The sequence below is a fragment of the Microcebus murinus genome, chromosome 16 (genome assembly GCF_040939455.1).
Source record: "Microcebus murinus isolate Inina chromosome 16, M.murinus_Inina_mat1.0, whole genome shotgun sequence".
Lineage (NCBI taxonomy): Eukaryota > Metazoa > Chordata > Mammalia > Primates > Cheirogaleidae > Microcebus > Microcebus murinus.
The window spans coordinates 11,873,036-11,889,270 of NC_134119.1; the positions used below are offsets into that span (position 1 = coordinate 11,873,036).

Genomic DNA, 16,235 nt, shown 5'->3' on the forward strand with positions numbered 1-16,235 from the left:
ACAACCCTGCCAGGCCGTGAACGCCCCGTGCCTCACCTCGTGGGGGTACGGGAACGGAGGAGAGACTCCTAGCCACGGACTGTAGCCAGCACTGCCCGCTCCTCCCGTCGCTCCGCCTCACATTCAAACCCCGGCAAAATGGCGCGGCAGCGAGGCAGCGGCCGCAGCGCATGCGCGAGCGGAGCAGCGGCAGGGGGCGGGACCAGGACAGCCCTGGCCCCACCCAGGCTCCAAGGGCCAATCGGAACCCTGCTCTGTTTTTGCGCTGACGTAAGCGACAATGTCCTTTGGCTCGAACCATTCCCGGCGGCTTTGCAAGGCCCATTTTGCTGAGAGGAACTCAGATTCAGGCGAGTGGCTGCTGGTTGTTACTTATTTGGATGTCAGGGCTTGGCACATAGTAGGTCTTAAACTAACTATCCAAAGTCGCGCACACGGAGTCTCAGACGGAAGAGAACTTCCCGCTCCTAATGGAGCTTCTGTTTTAGAGGCAGACATGGAATAAACAAATGAGTAAGAATTTCACATCTTGGCAAGTGCATGAGAAGAGAATAAACAGGGTGACACGGCAAGCAGTAACTTGGAAGGTAAATGGAATGTCCCAGGGAGGCCTCGGGACCGGTGACAGTGGACCTGAATTTTAGCCAGGACACAGCTGAGTGAAAGGTCAGCCTGGTGAGCCGTCCAGGTGAGGATGGCAATGCTGGGCTTAGTGAAATAGATGGTGGCAGGAGAGGAAGTTAAGCCAGCTGAATATTCTCTTGGAAATGCACTCCCTCTCTAGCCCCTCCCTGCACCACCACTTACTCATGCTCTTGGGCTTTGCTGCAGCTCCTAACAGACCGTGTTGGAAATGAAAGAAAACAACTCAGCCACTTACTTGGAGGGGCAGGAAACTCTCATTCAGGTAGTTTCCTTTCTTTCCAAACCCTGATAAACAATCTAATGTGTGGGAAGACATGCCGAAAAGACACGTTATCTATGGTGTGCACAACAAGAGATAAATAATTTTAGGTTGTATTTGGATTCAGGAGGGTGTGGACACATCTGGTTGTGCTTGGAAAGAACAAGTCTTTTGGCCCAAGTCTCACTTTTAAGGCTCAACTGAGATGCACAAGAGTGGTTTTTTTTTTTTTTTTTTGAGACAGAATCTCACTTTGTTGCCCAGGCTAGAGTGAGTGCCATGGCATCAGCCAAGTTCACAGCAACTTCAATCTCCTGGGCTCAAGCAATCCTGCCTCAGCCTCCTGAGTAGCTGGGACTACAGGCATGCGCCATCATGCCCAGCTACTTTTTTGTATATATATTTTTAGTTGGTCAATTAATTTCTTTTTATTTTTGGTAGAGATGGGATCTTGCTCTGGCTGGTTTCAAACTCCTGACCTCGAGCGATGTGCCTACCTCGGCCTCCCAGAGTGTGTGAGCCACCACGCTCGGCCACACCAGTGTTAATAGCTAAAAATTGAGAAGCATCTGTTGGTTCTTACCATTTTTTTTAAAGTGGAGGCACTTTTCTTTTAAAATATATGTGCACATGATGTGAAAATCCACATAATACAAAACAGTAAAACACTTGATCTTTCACTAATTAGGTGAGCTTTAGGTGATATATTATTTATGTCTTCTATCCCTTAAAGTCTTTTTTTTTCCTTGGAGACAGTCTCCCTTTGTCATCCTGGGTAGAGTGCAGTGCAGTACAGTGGCCTCATCATAGCTCACTGCAACTTCAAACTCCTGGGCTCAAGCAATCCTCCTGCCTCAGCTTCCCCAGTAGCTGGGACCACAGGTGCACGCCACCACGCTCATCTAAGTTTTCTATTTTTTGTCTCGCTGTTGCTCAGGCTGGTGTTCAACTACTGAATTCAAGCCTCTGCCTCCCAGAGTGCTAGGATTATAGGCAACCACACCCAGCCTTAAAATTTTCTCTTCAGTCTGCCTTTAGTTTTTATTTTGAAGCTATGTTATTAAGTAAAGGTTTGTGTTATTTCTTCTTGATGAAGTCTTCCACTTGACAAAAAGAAGTATTTCATTGGCCCTTTCAAAGCTTTCCTCTTCCAATTCTGTCATTTATGTTGGTAATGTTGGGCCTGCTTTCTTTCGGTTAACAATTTCCTGGCATACCTTTTATCATCCTTTTATTGTCAGTCTTCTTTTATCTTTTGCTATTATATTAGTTAAGAATGTGGACTTGAGTCAGACTACCCAGGTTAAGATCCTGACATCATCTGTGTGAGGCTGGGCAAATACCTTATAATTCATTAGTTGCCTGATCTCTAAGATATTGATAGTAATAATAACTTGCCTTTTAGGATGGTTGTGAGGATTAAAGAGCCAATATATATATGAAGCCCATAAAATAGCACCTGGGATGTAGCAAGTGACCAAGAGCAAAGGCTGTTATAACCATTTTATGGCTGGATAGAAATGTATTTTTGTTGTCCTCCTTTCTCTCCCAGTCCTCTGTTGCCCTAGGTGGTACTGCCTTAGACCCGGGCTGTGCCCCAGCTTTAGATGGCTCCACTCCCACCCTCCTCCAGCTGCTCACTCTCCCAGGGGAACAGCCCATGGGCCCAGTGGGTGTGCTCACCCACAACTTGTGCCATCCCTTCAGACCACACTCCAGTTGCACAGGGCCCAAATTCCCCACCCATAGGCCCCTGGTCTGTGGAGAACCCTTGCCTGGGTCACTTCTTCAAAGGATGAGCTGCACAGCAGCTTATGAGCACCCCTAAGCTAGAAGGGTAAGTGGGGAGATGGGTGTGTGCAGGGGCTTTGGCCAGAGCTGGGTACTCATGTACACATGCAAGGCCTTGTGGTGCAGGTCGAAGCTTGAGGTGGTGAGAAGGTGCAGATAGTACGCCAATTCCTACCCCCCCAACTTTTCGATATTTACACTCATGGGATGTGAGCCTACATTTGTATTTCTCCCACAGGGCCTGCAAAGTGCTAAGTGGGCTCTATCCACAGGGGCCAGGTCCCCACATTTCCATCTTTCCATCTGCTCTCCAGCACATCAGAGCAGCCTTTCCCTCCTGTGAAGTTTCTCTGGGGTGAGACTGAAGGTGTATCGAGTTGCAATGGAAGAGTGGGATGGGAGCGGGAAGTGGCATGTGGCGGTGTGTGAGGCAGGCTCTAGAGCAGGCTGCAGGGCCACGGGGCTCCAGATCCTTAGGCAAGTTTGTTGACTTCTCTGAGCCCCAGGTACTCCTCTAAAAAAAGGAGGGATGATGCTTAAATTGTGTTCCAGTCTGTTGGCAGGGTGCAAACGCAGTATAATTTTAAAGTCACCTTTATAAATGCTTAAATAAGTGGCACCTTAAATATGCTGGTTCTGGCCCTTTCTCATTCATTTATCCCAGCATCCTCTCCTTCATAAAATGGGTAAGCAGAAGTGAATTTTTTTTTTTTTTTTTTTTGAGAAAACAGCTCCTTCTGTCACCTGGCTAGAGTGTAGTGGTATCATCACAGCTCACTGTAACCTAAAACTCCTGGGTTCAAGCAATTCTCCTGCCTCAGCCTCCCAAATAGCTGAGACTACAGGCACCTGCCACCATGCCTGGCTAATTTTTTCTACTTTTTGTAGAGATGGGGGTCTCGCTCTTTTTCAGGATGGTCTCGAAAATCCTGGCCTCAAGCAATCCTCCCACCTCAGCCTCCCAGAGTGCTAGGATTATAAGGCGTGAGCCACCATGCCTGGCCTGTTTTTTCTTTTCTTTAATAATAGGAAGGCCAAAGAAAGCTGGAAGTAACCTGCCACAAATTGACTTTTGGGCCCTCCACACCATGCTGAAGGATACTTGTTAGAGGAAGGATTTCACTTTAGTTCAGAGTTTCTCAACCTTAGCACCACTAACATTTGAGGCTGGGTAATTCCTTGTCATGACAGCTGTTTAGCAGCATCCCTGGCTTCTACCCACCAGATGCCAGTTGCTATTGCTGCTCCTGGAGACAAAACTGAGAACCACTGGTTGACAGCAGGTTGAAAAACACTGTTCTAGATACAACCCAGGCCTATCTACTCAGAAGAGATAAAGATTCTTTAGAAGCCTTTTCCAAAAGAAAGGGCTGTTTTTTTTTTGTTGTTGTTGTTGTTTACTGGGTGTACCTGAAATTTAGTACCATATAGTAATTCACTGGAGTAAAATTTAGCAGTATTGAGATGAGAATGTATTTAGCCAATTTCAGCAGTGTAATGTTTTAAGTATAATAATGGTTTACAACTTTAGAATATTTCAGAAAGAATGGATTCTGAATTCAGAGGTGGTAAACCCAAGCCAGGGTTTTCCTGTCCTCATAAATGAGCACCCCATGTGAACCTTTAGAATTTCCCCCCACTCAGTGCCCAGTTGGCCATCCTGCCAGTCTGCCCTCAATGCCATGACAATAGATTCCTGTCCTTTGGTGAACTAACCATTGGTCAAATTAATAAGATAAAGTGGGGCCAGGCATGGTGGCTCACGCCTGTAATCCTAGCACACTGGGAGGCCGAGGCGGGAGGATCGCCTGAGCTCAGGAGTTCAAGATCAGTCTGAGCAAGAACAAGACCCCATCTCTATGAAAAATAGAAAAATTAGCGGGTGTTTTGGCTCACCTATAGTCCCAACTACTTGGGAGGCTGAGGCAGGAGGATCGCTTGAGCCCAGGAGTTTGAGGTTGCAGTGAGCTAAGGTGACGCCACTGCACTCTAGTGAGGTGGCAGAGCAAGACTCTGTCTCAAAAAAAAAAAAAAAAAAAGTTAAAATGTATTCAAGAGATATATAATAATCTTCTCATGACTGGATTGCTTTTCCCCTTCATGGGGGGGAGGCATATAAAAATTAAGACTCACAATTAATGTTCTCTCATTAATAATTCTATTTAATACAGAGGCCAAATTTTACCACCAGTTGACAACTACAAGCTTATACTTGCCTTAAGAACAAACTCAAACTAACCCAATAGTATGGCTTGATATACATTTTTTTAATTACTACATTAAAAACAGCTATACTTTTTAAAACTTTATTGATTTACCACCTGATCAAAGCATGGGATATTTTAACAGTATTATACATAATATTTTTACATAGAAAAATTTACATAGCATTTCATATTATATAATTCTGCTTATTCTTTCAAAAATGTATACATCCATTGGGCAAGGAATGCTTTTCATTAAATTAATAATATTAAATGCACTTAATCATTGTGTATAGATTAAACCAAAGTAACTATGAACTAACTTTTAGGCATTTTATGGAGGTAAAACATACATTTTGCACATAAAACAAGTATTTTATGCAAATACGAAGATAAAATTTTTTAAAAATTAGAACACTGAGAAAAACTACACCTTTGATAAAGAGTGTTTTGTTTCTTTTTGTTTTTGGAGAGCAAAGACTTCCAGATGTATTCATCCTTTAAAATGTTCAGCTTTGGTTTCTTTGTTTCCCAAATTGCAAAGCTGCTAGTAACAAATCTCTAGGATTTCATGTAAGTTCAAGCTATGTCTACTTTAACACAAATATTAAAACAGAATTCAGAAAATATAGTAGTAAGGATCCAGCTTCTGTTGAAACCAATATCTATTTGCATCATAACAACAAACATTTGAATGAGATCATCATACTTTCACTTGTCAGCAGGTTCCTTTAATAACTATAAAGACTACTAAATGGATAGCCATAATCACAAAAGAACAAAAAAAGGGTTTTTTTTGCATTTTGTACAAAAGTCACCTGTCAGAGGAAAATGCTGTGTTTCCAGGTATTATACAATTTTCATAATGTATGTTCTTTGGTCGTATGTGAGGAGTACAGGGAAAAGGTGTATTTGACTCTAAAGATGCATATTAGAAATAAAATTTCCCATCCATGGTTTGTTGTTAAGATGCCAGAGCTGGTGATTTCCCTAACAGACAATGAAGAAAAAATTGCTCAAAGCAGCAGTATTACAACAAATAAAAACTTCTCTAGAGACCCTGAACATATAATCAACACTTAAAGCATTCTGAAAAAGAAATAAGGCCTTGGAAAATGCTTCACTCTCCTCCATAACTGTGTTAAATGAATGGTGTCCTGGCCCGATGCTGTGGAGTTGCACACACGCTCTTCACTAGTGTTTGGGTGGCACAAGCCACATTTACCATAAGAAAGAACAGATTTATTCACAAAAGAGAATTTAGGTGGAATGGCTTATTACTGGAAAATTTTCCTCTGTTCATCACTGTCCGCTGACAAGAAAAATTATCCTGAATGGTTTTACATCCAGTTTTTTAAAAGTCCATTGCTGGTACAATTAAAATGCCTCATTCGGAAAATTAAATCTTTGAAAAGACAAAATTAAGAAATTCAAGCCTGAACGTTTCAGCAAGTAATAAAATGTACTGATACATTCCCTACCCGGCAAGAAGCAAAAATTAAAGAGATGGCAGGAATACACTCAAAAAATCTTGCAGTCACATTCGATGAAGAAAATGCCATATGAGAACCTCAGAAGGAAAGGAAAAATCACTAATCAGGGATATAGCTGTATGCAAGATATACTTAATGAATGAACATGCATATTTTCCATTTATACCTTTAGTACAAAAATCAGTGGAGAAAGATGACTGACTTGTTAAGGTTGTGATAAACTATGATACTAGGGAAAGCAGGGTTCCTGGTGCAGTGTGAAGATGTAACGGATGCCAGGACAAGTTAAGTCCAATGTGCTAACATTTGCCATTCACAAATATTCTCCCATACTTCTTTCCTGCTAAATTATATAGCTCCTCCTACCCAATGCATGTAAATAATGTAAAAACCTAAACCTGCTCTCTTTTTCTTTGGTAGAGAAATTAAAATACTTTTTGGGAAAGAAAAAAGTAGACAAGAGTTCTGCTGGCTAAAACCAAATGTTTCTCAAGGCTGTTAAAAACAAAAACAAAACAAACTTAAGAAATTGGTCTCTTAGCAAGCAAAAGCACCAGAAATCCTTCTCTAGAAAGAAAAAATATTCGATCTTATGGATAGTTTCCCAAACTACTAACTTCTAAGGCACCAGAGTTGACATCAATACAACCCAATTTACAGGACTGAAGAGTGTAGGTAGAAGTCTGAATGTTGTTTCAATCACTCTGTGTATGTAACACTTCTTCTAATGCTCCGTGCTGCTCTGGGCAAGCAGTGTATGAGGGCAGAGGATGACATACATGTTCTCTTTCTCATGGACTCAGAATAAATTAAGGTTCCAAATATACTGCTTGTAGGCTTCGGGCTATACTTGCATACTGCCCACTTTTACACAAGCTGCATCAGAATTCAGTTCTACTGCAGTTTAGAGTATTGCACCATCATTAACATAATAAGGACCTCAGAATCTAACCCTGCCAAAGAATTCAGCTCCTAGGCTCAAATTAACAGACATGTTGGGCACACGTCATCTCCTGCCATTGTCACAGTTCAGCTGTGCTGGCCCCAGGACAGGGCTGGCTCCACCCAGGACATTTGGCTGAGGAGGTTCACAGGAGCAACTCTTCTCATGCACAGTTACTGTCCCTCCCTCGAGGGTCCTGTAATGGGGACTGTGCAAAGCAGCACTATTAACCATCAGTACACTCTTCTGAGGTAAAAATAAAAAGGTTTACTCAAAGATAAATGAACTCTGGTTAAATTACTACTTCATTTTTAGTACTACTTCATATATTAGATTTCAGAGTGTGTGAGATAAACAATGTATTCTGGAAATTTAATTTAATATCCATCCACAAATACTTCAAAGGAAGGCTAATCATCTTCATTAAATTGTTTATTCTTTCCTATAGATTTGTCCTCCCCAAGTTACTAAAATAGGGAGCGCCACAAGGCACTACATTTTTTTTAACCTTGCAAGCTCTTAATTCTAACTTAATTACTAAACTCTGCCTTCAATCAAATCTTCAATAATATCTTTTTGTAAAATACTTTAAAAATCACTCAGACATTAACAAACAAAGAAAACAACCCTTCCTTTCCCCAAACTCATCTAACTACAGCTGACTCGTAACTGACAAAAACACTCAAAATTCTCTAACACACTCAAACAACAACAAAAAACCCCAGCATATTTTAGATGGCAGTTAGCCGTTGTAAGAAATTTTATTAACATACTCTCTAATAATCACGAACCTATACAACTATGTTCAGGATTTTCAAGGAGAGTGACTTCTTCTGACAAAACATTTATAGCCAATCATGGGACTTTGCTAGTAAATGATGACATGTGCAATGACAGATTTGACAGTTTAATCAGTAAAATGGAATGACAGAGATGAAGAAAAAAGTAGATGAGAGTTCTGCTGGCCAAAACCAAACATTTCTCAAGGCTGTGTTAACTGGGTACGCAACAGTTTAATAAAATACCACAAGCCTTAGTTGAGGACTGTGATGGGACCAGCATAGAGGCCATCCTTATCCCGGCCATTCTGAGCTCCAAGGTGCCTACTCCTGTTTCTATGACCCTTCCCAAGATGTGCCAGTCAGAGATGGCATGGTGAACATTCTGCAGAGCTGCAGCAGCGGCCCAGAGGGGCCAGGGCTACCACACTGAAGACTGTGTTGCTGGTACCTGTGATGGCTCTTCTGGAATCCATATCTTATACACAACACCTATCCGGAGGAAGAACTTCCGCAGAACTGCTCGGAGCTCAGGGATCAAGTCAAACTGCATAATCTCACACAAGTAGGGGTAGTACATTGAAGCATGTGCTTTGAACTTGAGATGGGAGAGAAGCAGAGAGAGAAAATTAGACACGGAACTATTTTTTTGCACCAGTTTTTTAAGAGTGTTCATCTCACCCTGGAGCTTCTTTTTCTTGCTATTAGAAAGTTAATAAAAAAAACTTGCAAATTAAAACTTCTTTTAATTATATTTAACTTTTCATTATATTGGATAGTCTTGCTACCCAAAGTCAATAGCTCTTTCATTTTGTAAAGCAAGTTCCTAGGTCTAAACCTAGTGCTTCACAATCTTAACCCTCTCGTCCCGCATTGAAAATGACCATACTCTTCCTAATAGCAACACACCGGTTTAAACTTCAGCCTTTCTCAACTGAGGTGCTTCTAGAGAAAAAGCCCTAATATCCCAAGGCATCCACTGTTTATAATGAATTAACTTATCTCCAGTGCATCTAGAATGGTGCTAGTCATGAAATCATCCTTGGCAGAATTGAGAAAAGTTACTTTAAACTCTGAGTGAAAAGCCAACCCAAACCTTATGTCCTAGAGGAGACATCAGAGTTTACTTGTTTATACCTTTTCATCATTTATTTTGAGGGTTTTAGTTAGAAGTAACAACAGGAGACTTGTCCAGGCCTCCCGATGGCTTTCAGAATTCACCGTGATGAAATAGGCAAGAGCTTCACTGCACACACTAGAAGAATTAGAGAGGGGGAGGCACATCAAACAACTGATTAACATCTCACATGCAGGGGAGAACTACTTATTCTTGCAATGAGCATTTATTGAGCACCTGCTCTGGCTGTGCTATCTCGGGCAAATCAATGAGCCTCACTTTCTCTAGCTATAAAATGGGGATAAATAACTCTACCAAACTCAAGGGGTTGTTGTAAAGATTAAATGAAATAAGTATGATAAAGATAGCTCAGGCCTGGCATATGGCTAGGGCTGGACTTAATCAATGTCTGCACACAATTAGCACAAGAGCTTTTTATTCAGTTAAGTATATAACTGCTGTTCTTTCAGGAGTAGGAGGATGAAGCAGTGGGAGGCTTAAAAGGGAGGATTGCTTTAGGCTAGGAGTTCAAGACTAGCCTGGGTAACATTGTGGAGACCCTGTCTGTACCAAAAAAAAAAAAAAAAAAGAAAGAAAGAAAGAACCAACAAAATTAGCCGGGCATGGTGGCATGTGCCTGTATTCCCAGCTACTTGGGAAGCTGAGGCAGGAGGATTGCTTGAGCCCAAGGAGTCTGAGGCTGCAGTGAGCCATGATCGTGCCACTGCACTCCAGTCTAGGTGACAGAGTGAGACCTGTCCCTTAAACAAAAAAACAAAAAAAACTACTGTACTCGCCACATAATCAAATAATTGCTTTTTAAAAAACATGTTAGACCCAAAACTTGACATTTATGTATCTCCTTTAGAGAAACTTTATGTAATTCTCTGTTGGGTTTAAGTTAATTCTCTGTTGGGTTTAAGTTGAAATGAGCCACTGGTGTTCCCTTTAATTAATGTAACATAGTGAGATCCTGTCTGTAGGGAAAAAAACCAACAACAAAGAACACACAAAAGAACACTGCTTAAAATCACAATAGTTTTGCATCTTCCCCCTTTTTTGGTGAAATTTATTATAAGCATGTTCCCACGTGAAGGAAAATTATCTTTTAAAAATGTCATTTTTGATGGCTGTAAATATTCAATCATATATACCATAATTCAGGACATACCATAATTTAGTTATTCATTCCACAGTTGAGCTGTTCATAATTATTTCTCCTCATAAGTCTGCAAATGAATAGTCTATGTGGGAGTCCTGGTTCCTATTTCTAAAATATTTCCTGAAGTGGATTCCATAACAGTGGAATTACTGAGTCAAAGAAAACAAACACTAGGGCTCCTGAAAGAAAGATCTCCTTTCCAGAAAGGTCATGTCACTGTACACGCCAACTAGCCGTGCAGGAGAGTATGTATCTTACCACAGGGTTGCCAGCACTGTGGGATGCTGTTTTTAATCTTAAAGGAAGCTTAGACATCAGCATATTGCTGGATGCCCAGGAAGCGGGGTGGCCAAGACCTACTTTTCTGTCTGGAGCTTTCTCACTGTCTCCCTGCATTTCTGTGTAATTGAATCTATACGATTCTAATGCATTCTTCTTGGAAAGAAGGAAAGACGGGATGTTAGAACTGACAGGAACTCTAAAGAGGACCTTGTTCTAAGAGGAACAGTGACCTGCCCAAGGCCACAGGTCTTTAACCAGAGTCAGGACTTCACTCCAGCTTGCTGACTCTGAGGTCAGAGCACTTTTCACTGACCATGTTTCTGTGCCGTAAGGAGGGCTTATGCGTGAACAGATGAGGCCCTGCCCTCTTCAGGGCATTAAGAAAAGTGAAATGGAAGAATCACTAAATAAAAGGAAAACGAGGTGTTAGCATGTAGGCATTTTTCTCCTTTTTGCAGTATTATGATACATTTTGTATATGACAGATATGAAATTTAATTAGAAATCAATCTTACGTTAAAAGTCGCTGCTGTATTTCTTCCCAGGAATCCCTGCGGTTCTCATCGACATACATTCGAAACAGGATCCTCAAACAACAGGCCAGGCTGCTGGTTTCTTGTTTTAGAAGATTGGGTTTAGATTTGCCCTTAAAACCTACAGATCAGATAGTCATATAAATAGTACATATGTCTAGGATAATGCTGAGAAATTGTGTGGGAACTAATAATCTAGTTTAGGAAATATTGAAAAATCTCATGTTCTTAATACAACTCAATTGTAATGTCTGATGAAGGCAGTTGTGACTCTCCAAAAGTTATCCTCTGTATAAGATACACTTCATTCCTCAGTGACCCAAATTGTTCTCCATTTAGACTTTGCTCATAAAGCGGTGAAATGTAACAGGTCTTAAGAATTCTAGTATTTTAGGCTGGGCGTGGTGGCTCATGCCTGTAATCCTAGCACTCTGGGAGGCCGAGGCGGGCGGATTGCTTGAGGTCAGGAGTTCGAAACCAGCCTGAGCAAGAGCGAGACCCTGTCTCTACTAAAAATAGAAAGAAATTAATTGACCAACTAAAAATATATATACAAAAAATTAGCTGGGCATGATGGTGCATGCCTGTAGTCCCAGCTATTTGGGAGGCTGAGGCAGGAGGATCGCTTGAGCCTAGGAGTTTGAGGTTGCTGTGAGCTAGGCTGACGCCATGGCACTCACTCTAGCCAGGGCAACAAAATGAGACTTTGTCTCAAAAAAAATAAAGTTAAAAAAAAAAAAAAATTCTAGAATTTTCTTTTTTTTTCCCCCAGAGTTGCACTGAAGACCATAGGCGCTAGCTACAATGCCTGGCTAATTTTTTCTAATTTCAGTAGAGACGGGGTTTCGTTCTTGCTCAGGCTGGTCTCAAACTCCTGAGCTCAAGGGATCCTCCCACCTTGCCCTCCCAAAGTGCTAGGATTACAGGTGGAGCCACCCCACCAGGCCTTTCATCAAATTCTTAGTAAGAATCTACTATGTGTCATGCAGCATCCCTGGTACTGGGATAAAATCTATATAGCATTTCACTCTTTCTCCCTCAAGCATGAAAATATCTGGTAAATTATTCCAATTGCACTTAAAATCTCAGGAATTTTCCAAAGGCTTTCATGTTTTAGGATGGTGACCAATGTGGCCTTACCTGCCCGCCAGAGGACGGTCCGCTGCTCATAATTGGAGTTGAAGGCCTTTGAGAATGAATGGGACTCCTGCAAGCAGTCCAACAGCTTGAAGAGGTGTTGGGAAGACATGTACTTATACATGCCCTGATCCTCCGTCTCTATGTGGATATCTGCATCCAGTGTGTCTTGCTAGAGAACAGAGGAGAGCTAAGTGAAGAAGATAGAGTGCTTTTGGGCACTATGACTGCAGACAAAGGCAGTCACGACTTTCTAAAAGTGATCTCTATAAGATATACTTCATTCCTCAACACCAGGAACTATTTCCACTGAGACTCTGCTCTCTGGCTGGTGAAGGAACATACTGGGCTCCTGAAAAACAGCAGGCTCGACTGGCCAAAGTTTCAGTTTGTCAGTGCCACCTTCATCGCATAAACAGGAGCATGTGTGTGGCTCCAATTATTTCACTACAGGATTGAATTCTTCTCTTTTTATTTTATAAACTGAAAAATGAGAAAATCAAAATGCAACATATGTAATAAAAGATATGAGTTTCAAACATACTAACTGAAAGATAAAAATTGGTAAGCAAAGTCCAAGTGGCATTTGTAGCCTCCAATCAGGTAATTACTAAACTAAATAAGCTCAAAATGACTGTGGTTTGCAAACATGAGGGTGTGTGTGTGTGGGGGGGGGGACCCAATACTTCAAAACATATATGAAATGCCAGAAAATTTTATTGAACATGTTGCCTAAAATTTGAGACATAATTAGGGATTTTATATTTCTTGAGACTTCTAAAACTAGACCCATTCTCCTTATAAGCCAGAAGTTAAAAAAGGGAAGAATATGCAATACTTCCCAAATTGATCTACAGATTTAACACAATCCTTATCAAAACCCCAGGTGATTTCTTTGCAGAAATCAATGAGCTAATCCTAAAATTCATATGGAAATGCATGTGACAAAGAACAGATAAAATAATCTTGCATAAGAAGCACAAAGTTAGAGGACTTCCCAACTTCAAAACCTACTAAAAGGCTACAATAATAAGGAAAGCATGGTACTATCATATAGACAGACATATAACAATGGAATAGAGAATCCAGAAATAAACCCTTATATTTATGGTCAAGTCATTTCTAACAAAAGTGTTGGAAAACTGGAGAAAGAACAGAGTTTATGACAAATGGTGCTGGAACAAGTGAATATCACACGCAAAAGAAAGAAGTCGGGGCTGGGCGCGGTGGCTCATCCCTGTAATCCTAGCACTCTGGGAGGCCGAGGCGAGCGGATAGCTCGAGGTCAGGAGTTTGAAACCAGCCTGAGCAAGAGTGAAAACCCGTCTCTACTATAAATAGAAAGAAATTAATTAGCCAACTAATATATATAGAAAAAAAATATTAGCCAGGTATGGTGGCACATGCCTGTAGTCCCAGCTACTGGGGAGGCTGAGGCAGCCAGATTGCTTGAGCCAGGAGTCTGAGGTTGCTGTGAGCTAGGCTGACGCCATGGCACTCACTCTAGCCTGGGCAACAAAGCGAGACTCTGTCTCAAAAAAAAAAAAAGAAAGAAAAGAAAAGAAAAGAAAGAAGTCGGACTTCTACTCCCATCTTATACAAGAATGAACTACAAAAACAGATCAAAGACCTAAATGTAAGAGCTAAAATTATGAAACTCTTCAAAGAAAACATAGGCCTAAATCTTTGTGACTTTGAAACAGGCAATGTTTTCTTAGATTGGATACCAAAGCACAAGTGACTAAAGAAAACTAGGCAACTTGGACTTCATCAAAATTAAAAACTTTTGTGCTTCAAAAGACGCCATAAAGAGCGGAAAAGACAACACACAGAATGGGAGAAAACAGTTGCAAATCATATATCTGATAAGGGATTAGTATATCTAGAACATATTAATGTAGGAACTCTTATAACAATAAAAAGATAAATAACATAATTTTGAAATGGGTAAAGAATCTGAATAGACATTTCCAAATATATACAAATGACCAATAAGCACAAAGATGCCCAACATCGTTAGTCATCGGGGAAATGCAAATCAAAACCACTATGAGATACCACTTCACATCTACCAGAATGGTTATAATAATAATAATTTTTAAAAAGGGCAAAAACACCATTGGTGAGGATGTGGAGAAACTGGAACCTTTATACACTGCTAGTGGGAAACAGTCTGGCAGTTTCTCAAAGAGGCAAACCTAGTGTTACCACATGACCCACCAATTCCACTGCTAGATACATATCCAAGAAACACATGTCCACACAAATGTTCATAGCAGCACTATTCACGATAGCCAGACAGTGAAAATAACTCAAATGTCCATTAACTCATGAATGAATAAGCAAAATGTGGTATATCCATATAATGGAGTATTATTTAGCAATAAAGAAGAATGAATAACTTTATGGACACATGCTACAAGGTGGATGAACCTAGAAAACATTATGCTAAGTGAAAGCAGCCAGACACAAAGCTCACATATTGTATTATTCCTTTTATATGAAATGTTCAGAATAGGCAAATCCATAGAGACATAAGTAGATATTTGGGGGGAGGGAGAGCATGGGCAATATACATAACCTTAACACTTGTACCCCCATCATACGCTAAAAAAAAAAAAAAAAAAAAAAAAGTAGATAATTGGCTGCCAGGGCCCAAAAGGAGGGGTGAACAGGGAGTGATTGCTAATGACTGTAGCATTTCCTTTTGCAGTAATAAAAATATTCCCAAATGAGACAGTGGTGATGTTTGCACAACTTGGTAAATATACTAATATTGTTGATTTTTTTTTTTTTTTTTGGGACAGAGTCTCGCTTATTGCCCAGGCTATAGTGAGTGCCATGGCGTCAGCCTAGCTCACAGCAACCTCAAACTCCTGGGCTCAAGTAATCCTTCTGCCTCAGCCTCCCGAGTAGCTGGGACTACAGGCACGTGCCACCATGCCCAGCTAATTTTTATATATATATATTAGTTGGCCAATTAATTTCTTTCTATTTATAGTAGAGACAGGGTCTCGCTCTTGCTCAGGCTGGTTTCGAACTCCTGACCTCGAGCAATCCGCCCGCCTCGGCCTCCCAGAGTGCTAGGATTATAGGCGTGAGCCACCACGCCCGGCCCAAGATTGTTGATTTTTAAACTTAAAAATAAAAAAACCAAAAAAGACAGCTTATGGCTCACAGATGTATTTTGTTCAGCAGTAATAAAATTTACATTAATTTCCTATATTTAAAAGACAGATTTCCTATATGAAAAAAACCTTGATTCTGGCTCCTCTTGAAAAACTGGAATGCCGTTACAACTTAACCCACCTGGATGTCAACACACCGCAGAGCTGAGAGGTTGCTGCTGCTCTGGCTGGGCTAGAGTTCTGGTTTACCGCAGTCCCTACCCAGCCTGCCTCACTCGCCCACAGAATCTGTTGGCCCGAGAAGCACTGAAGTTTGCAATTCATGGTGTGGGATTACTGTCCAACTTCTGGACACTCAGTTCTGTTTTTGAGACTCTGTTACATATAGTTGCATATATTTAATACAAAACCAAAATGTGAAATTTCTGAAGGAAAAGCGTATGTCTTTTTTTTTTTTTTTTTTTTTTTTTTGAGACAGAGTTTCGCTTTGTTGTCCAGGCTAGAGTGAGTGCCGTGGCGTCAGCCTAGCTCACAGCAACCTCAAACTCCTGGGCTCAAGCGATCCTCCTGCCTCAGCCTCCCGAGTAGCTGGGACTACAGGCATGTGCCACCATGCCCGGCTAATTTTTTATATATATATCAGTTGGCCAATTAATTTCTTTCTATTTATAGTAGAGACGGGGTCTCACTCTTGCTCAGGCTGGTTTTGAACTCCTGACCTTGAGCAATCCGCCCGCCTCGGCCTCCCAAGAGCTAGGATTA

General features: G+C 41.1%; 2 protein-coding genes across 6 annotated transcripts in view; both read right to left on the reverse strand.

Moving 5' to 3' along the window:
- Nucleotides 1–365, reverse strand: part of CSE1L (chromosome segregation 1 like) — a 51,067-nt gene extending 50,702 nt beyond the window's left edge. Inside the window, 1 exon segment of the mRNA XM_012760336.3 lies at nucleotides 37–365. Coding sequence (XP_012615790.2) covers nucleotides 37–325 — 289 coding nt within the window. The 5' untranslated portion in view covers nucleotides 326–365.
- A 4,284-nt stretch (nucleotides 366–4,649) lies between these two features.
- The window catches only part of ARFGEF2 (ARF guanine nucleotide exchange factor 2), a 91,473-nt gene continuing 79,887 nt past the window's right edge, over nucleotides 4,650–16,235 (reverse strand). For 3 of the 5 annotated variants that reach the window (XM_076010888.1, XM_020281821.2, XM_012760332.2), the window contains exons 36-40: nucleotides 12,349–12,517; nucleotides 11,191–11,329; nucleotides 9,252–9,369; nucleotides 8,566–8,712; nucleotides 4,837–7,543 (exon numbers count right to left, since the gene is read on the reverse strand). In XM_076010888.1, the coding sequence (XP_075867003.1) occupies nucleotides 7,499–7,543; nucleotides 8,566–8,712; nucleotides 9,252–9,369; nucleotides 11,191–11,329; nucleotides 12,349–12,517 (618 nt within the window). In that variant the 3' untranslated portion in view covers nucleotides 4,837–7,498. Of the gene's footprint in view, nucleotides 4,709–4,836; nucleotides 7,544–8,565; nucleotides 8,713–9,251; nucleotides 9,370–11,190; nucleotides 11,330–12,348; nucleotides 12,518–16,235 lie in introns of those variants that run through there. The other 2 variants (XM_076010887.1, XM_012760333.2) reach the window with 2 other exon arrangements.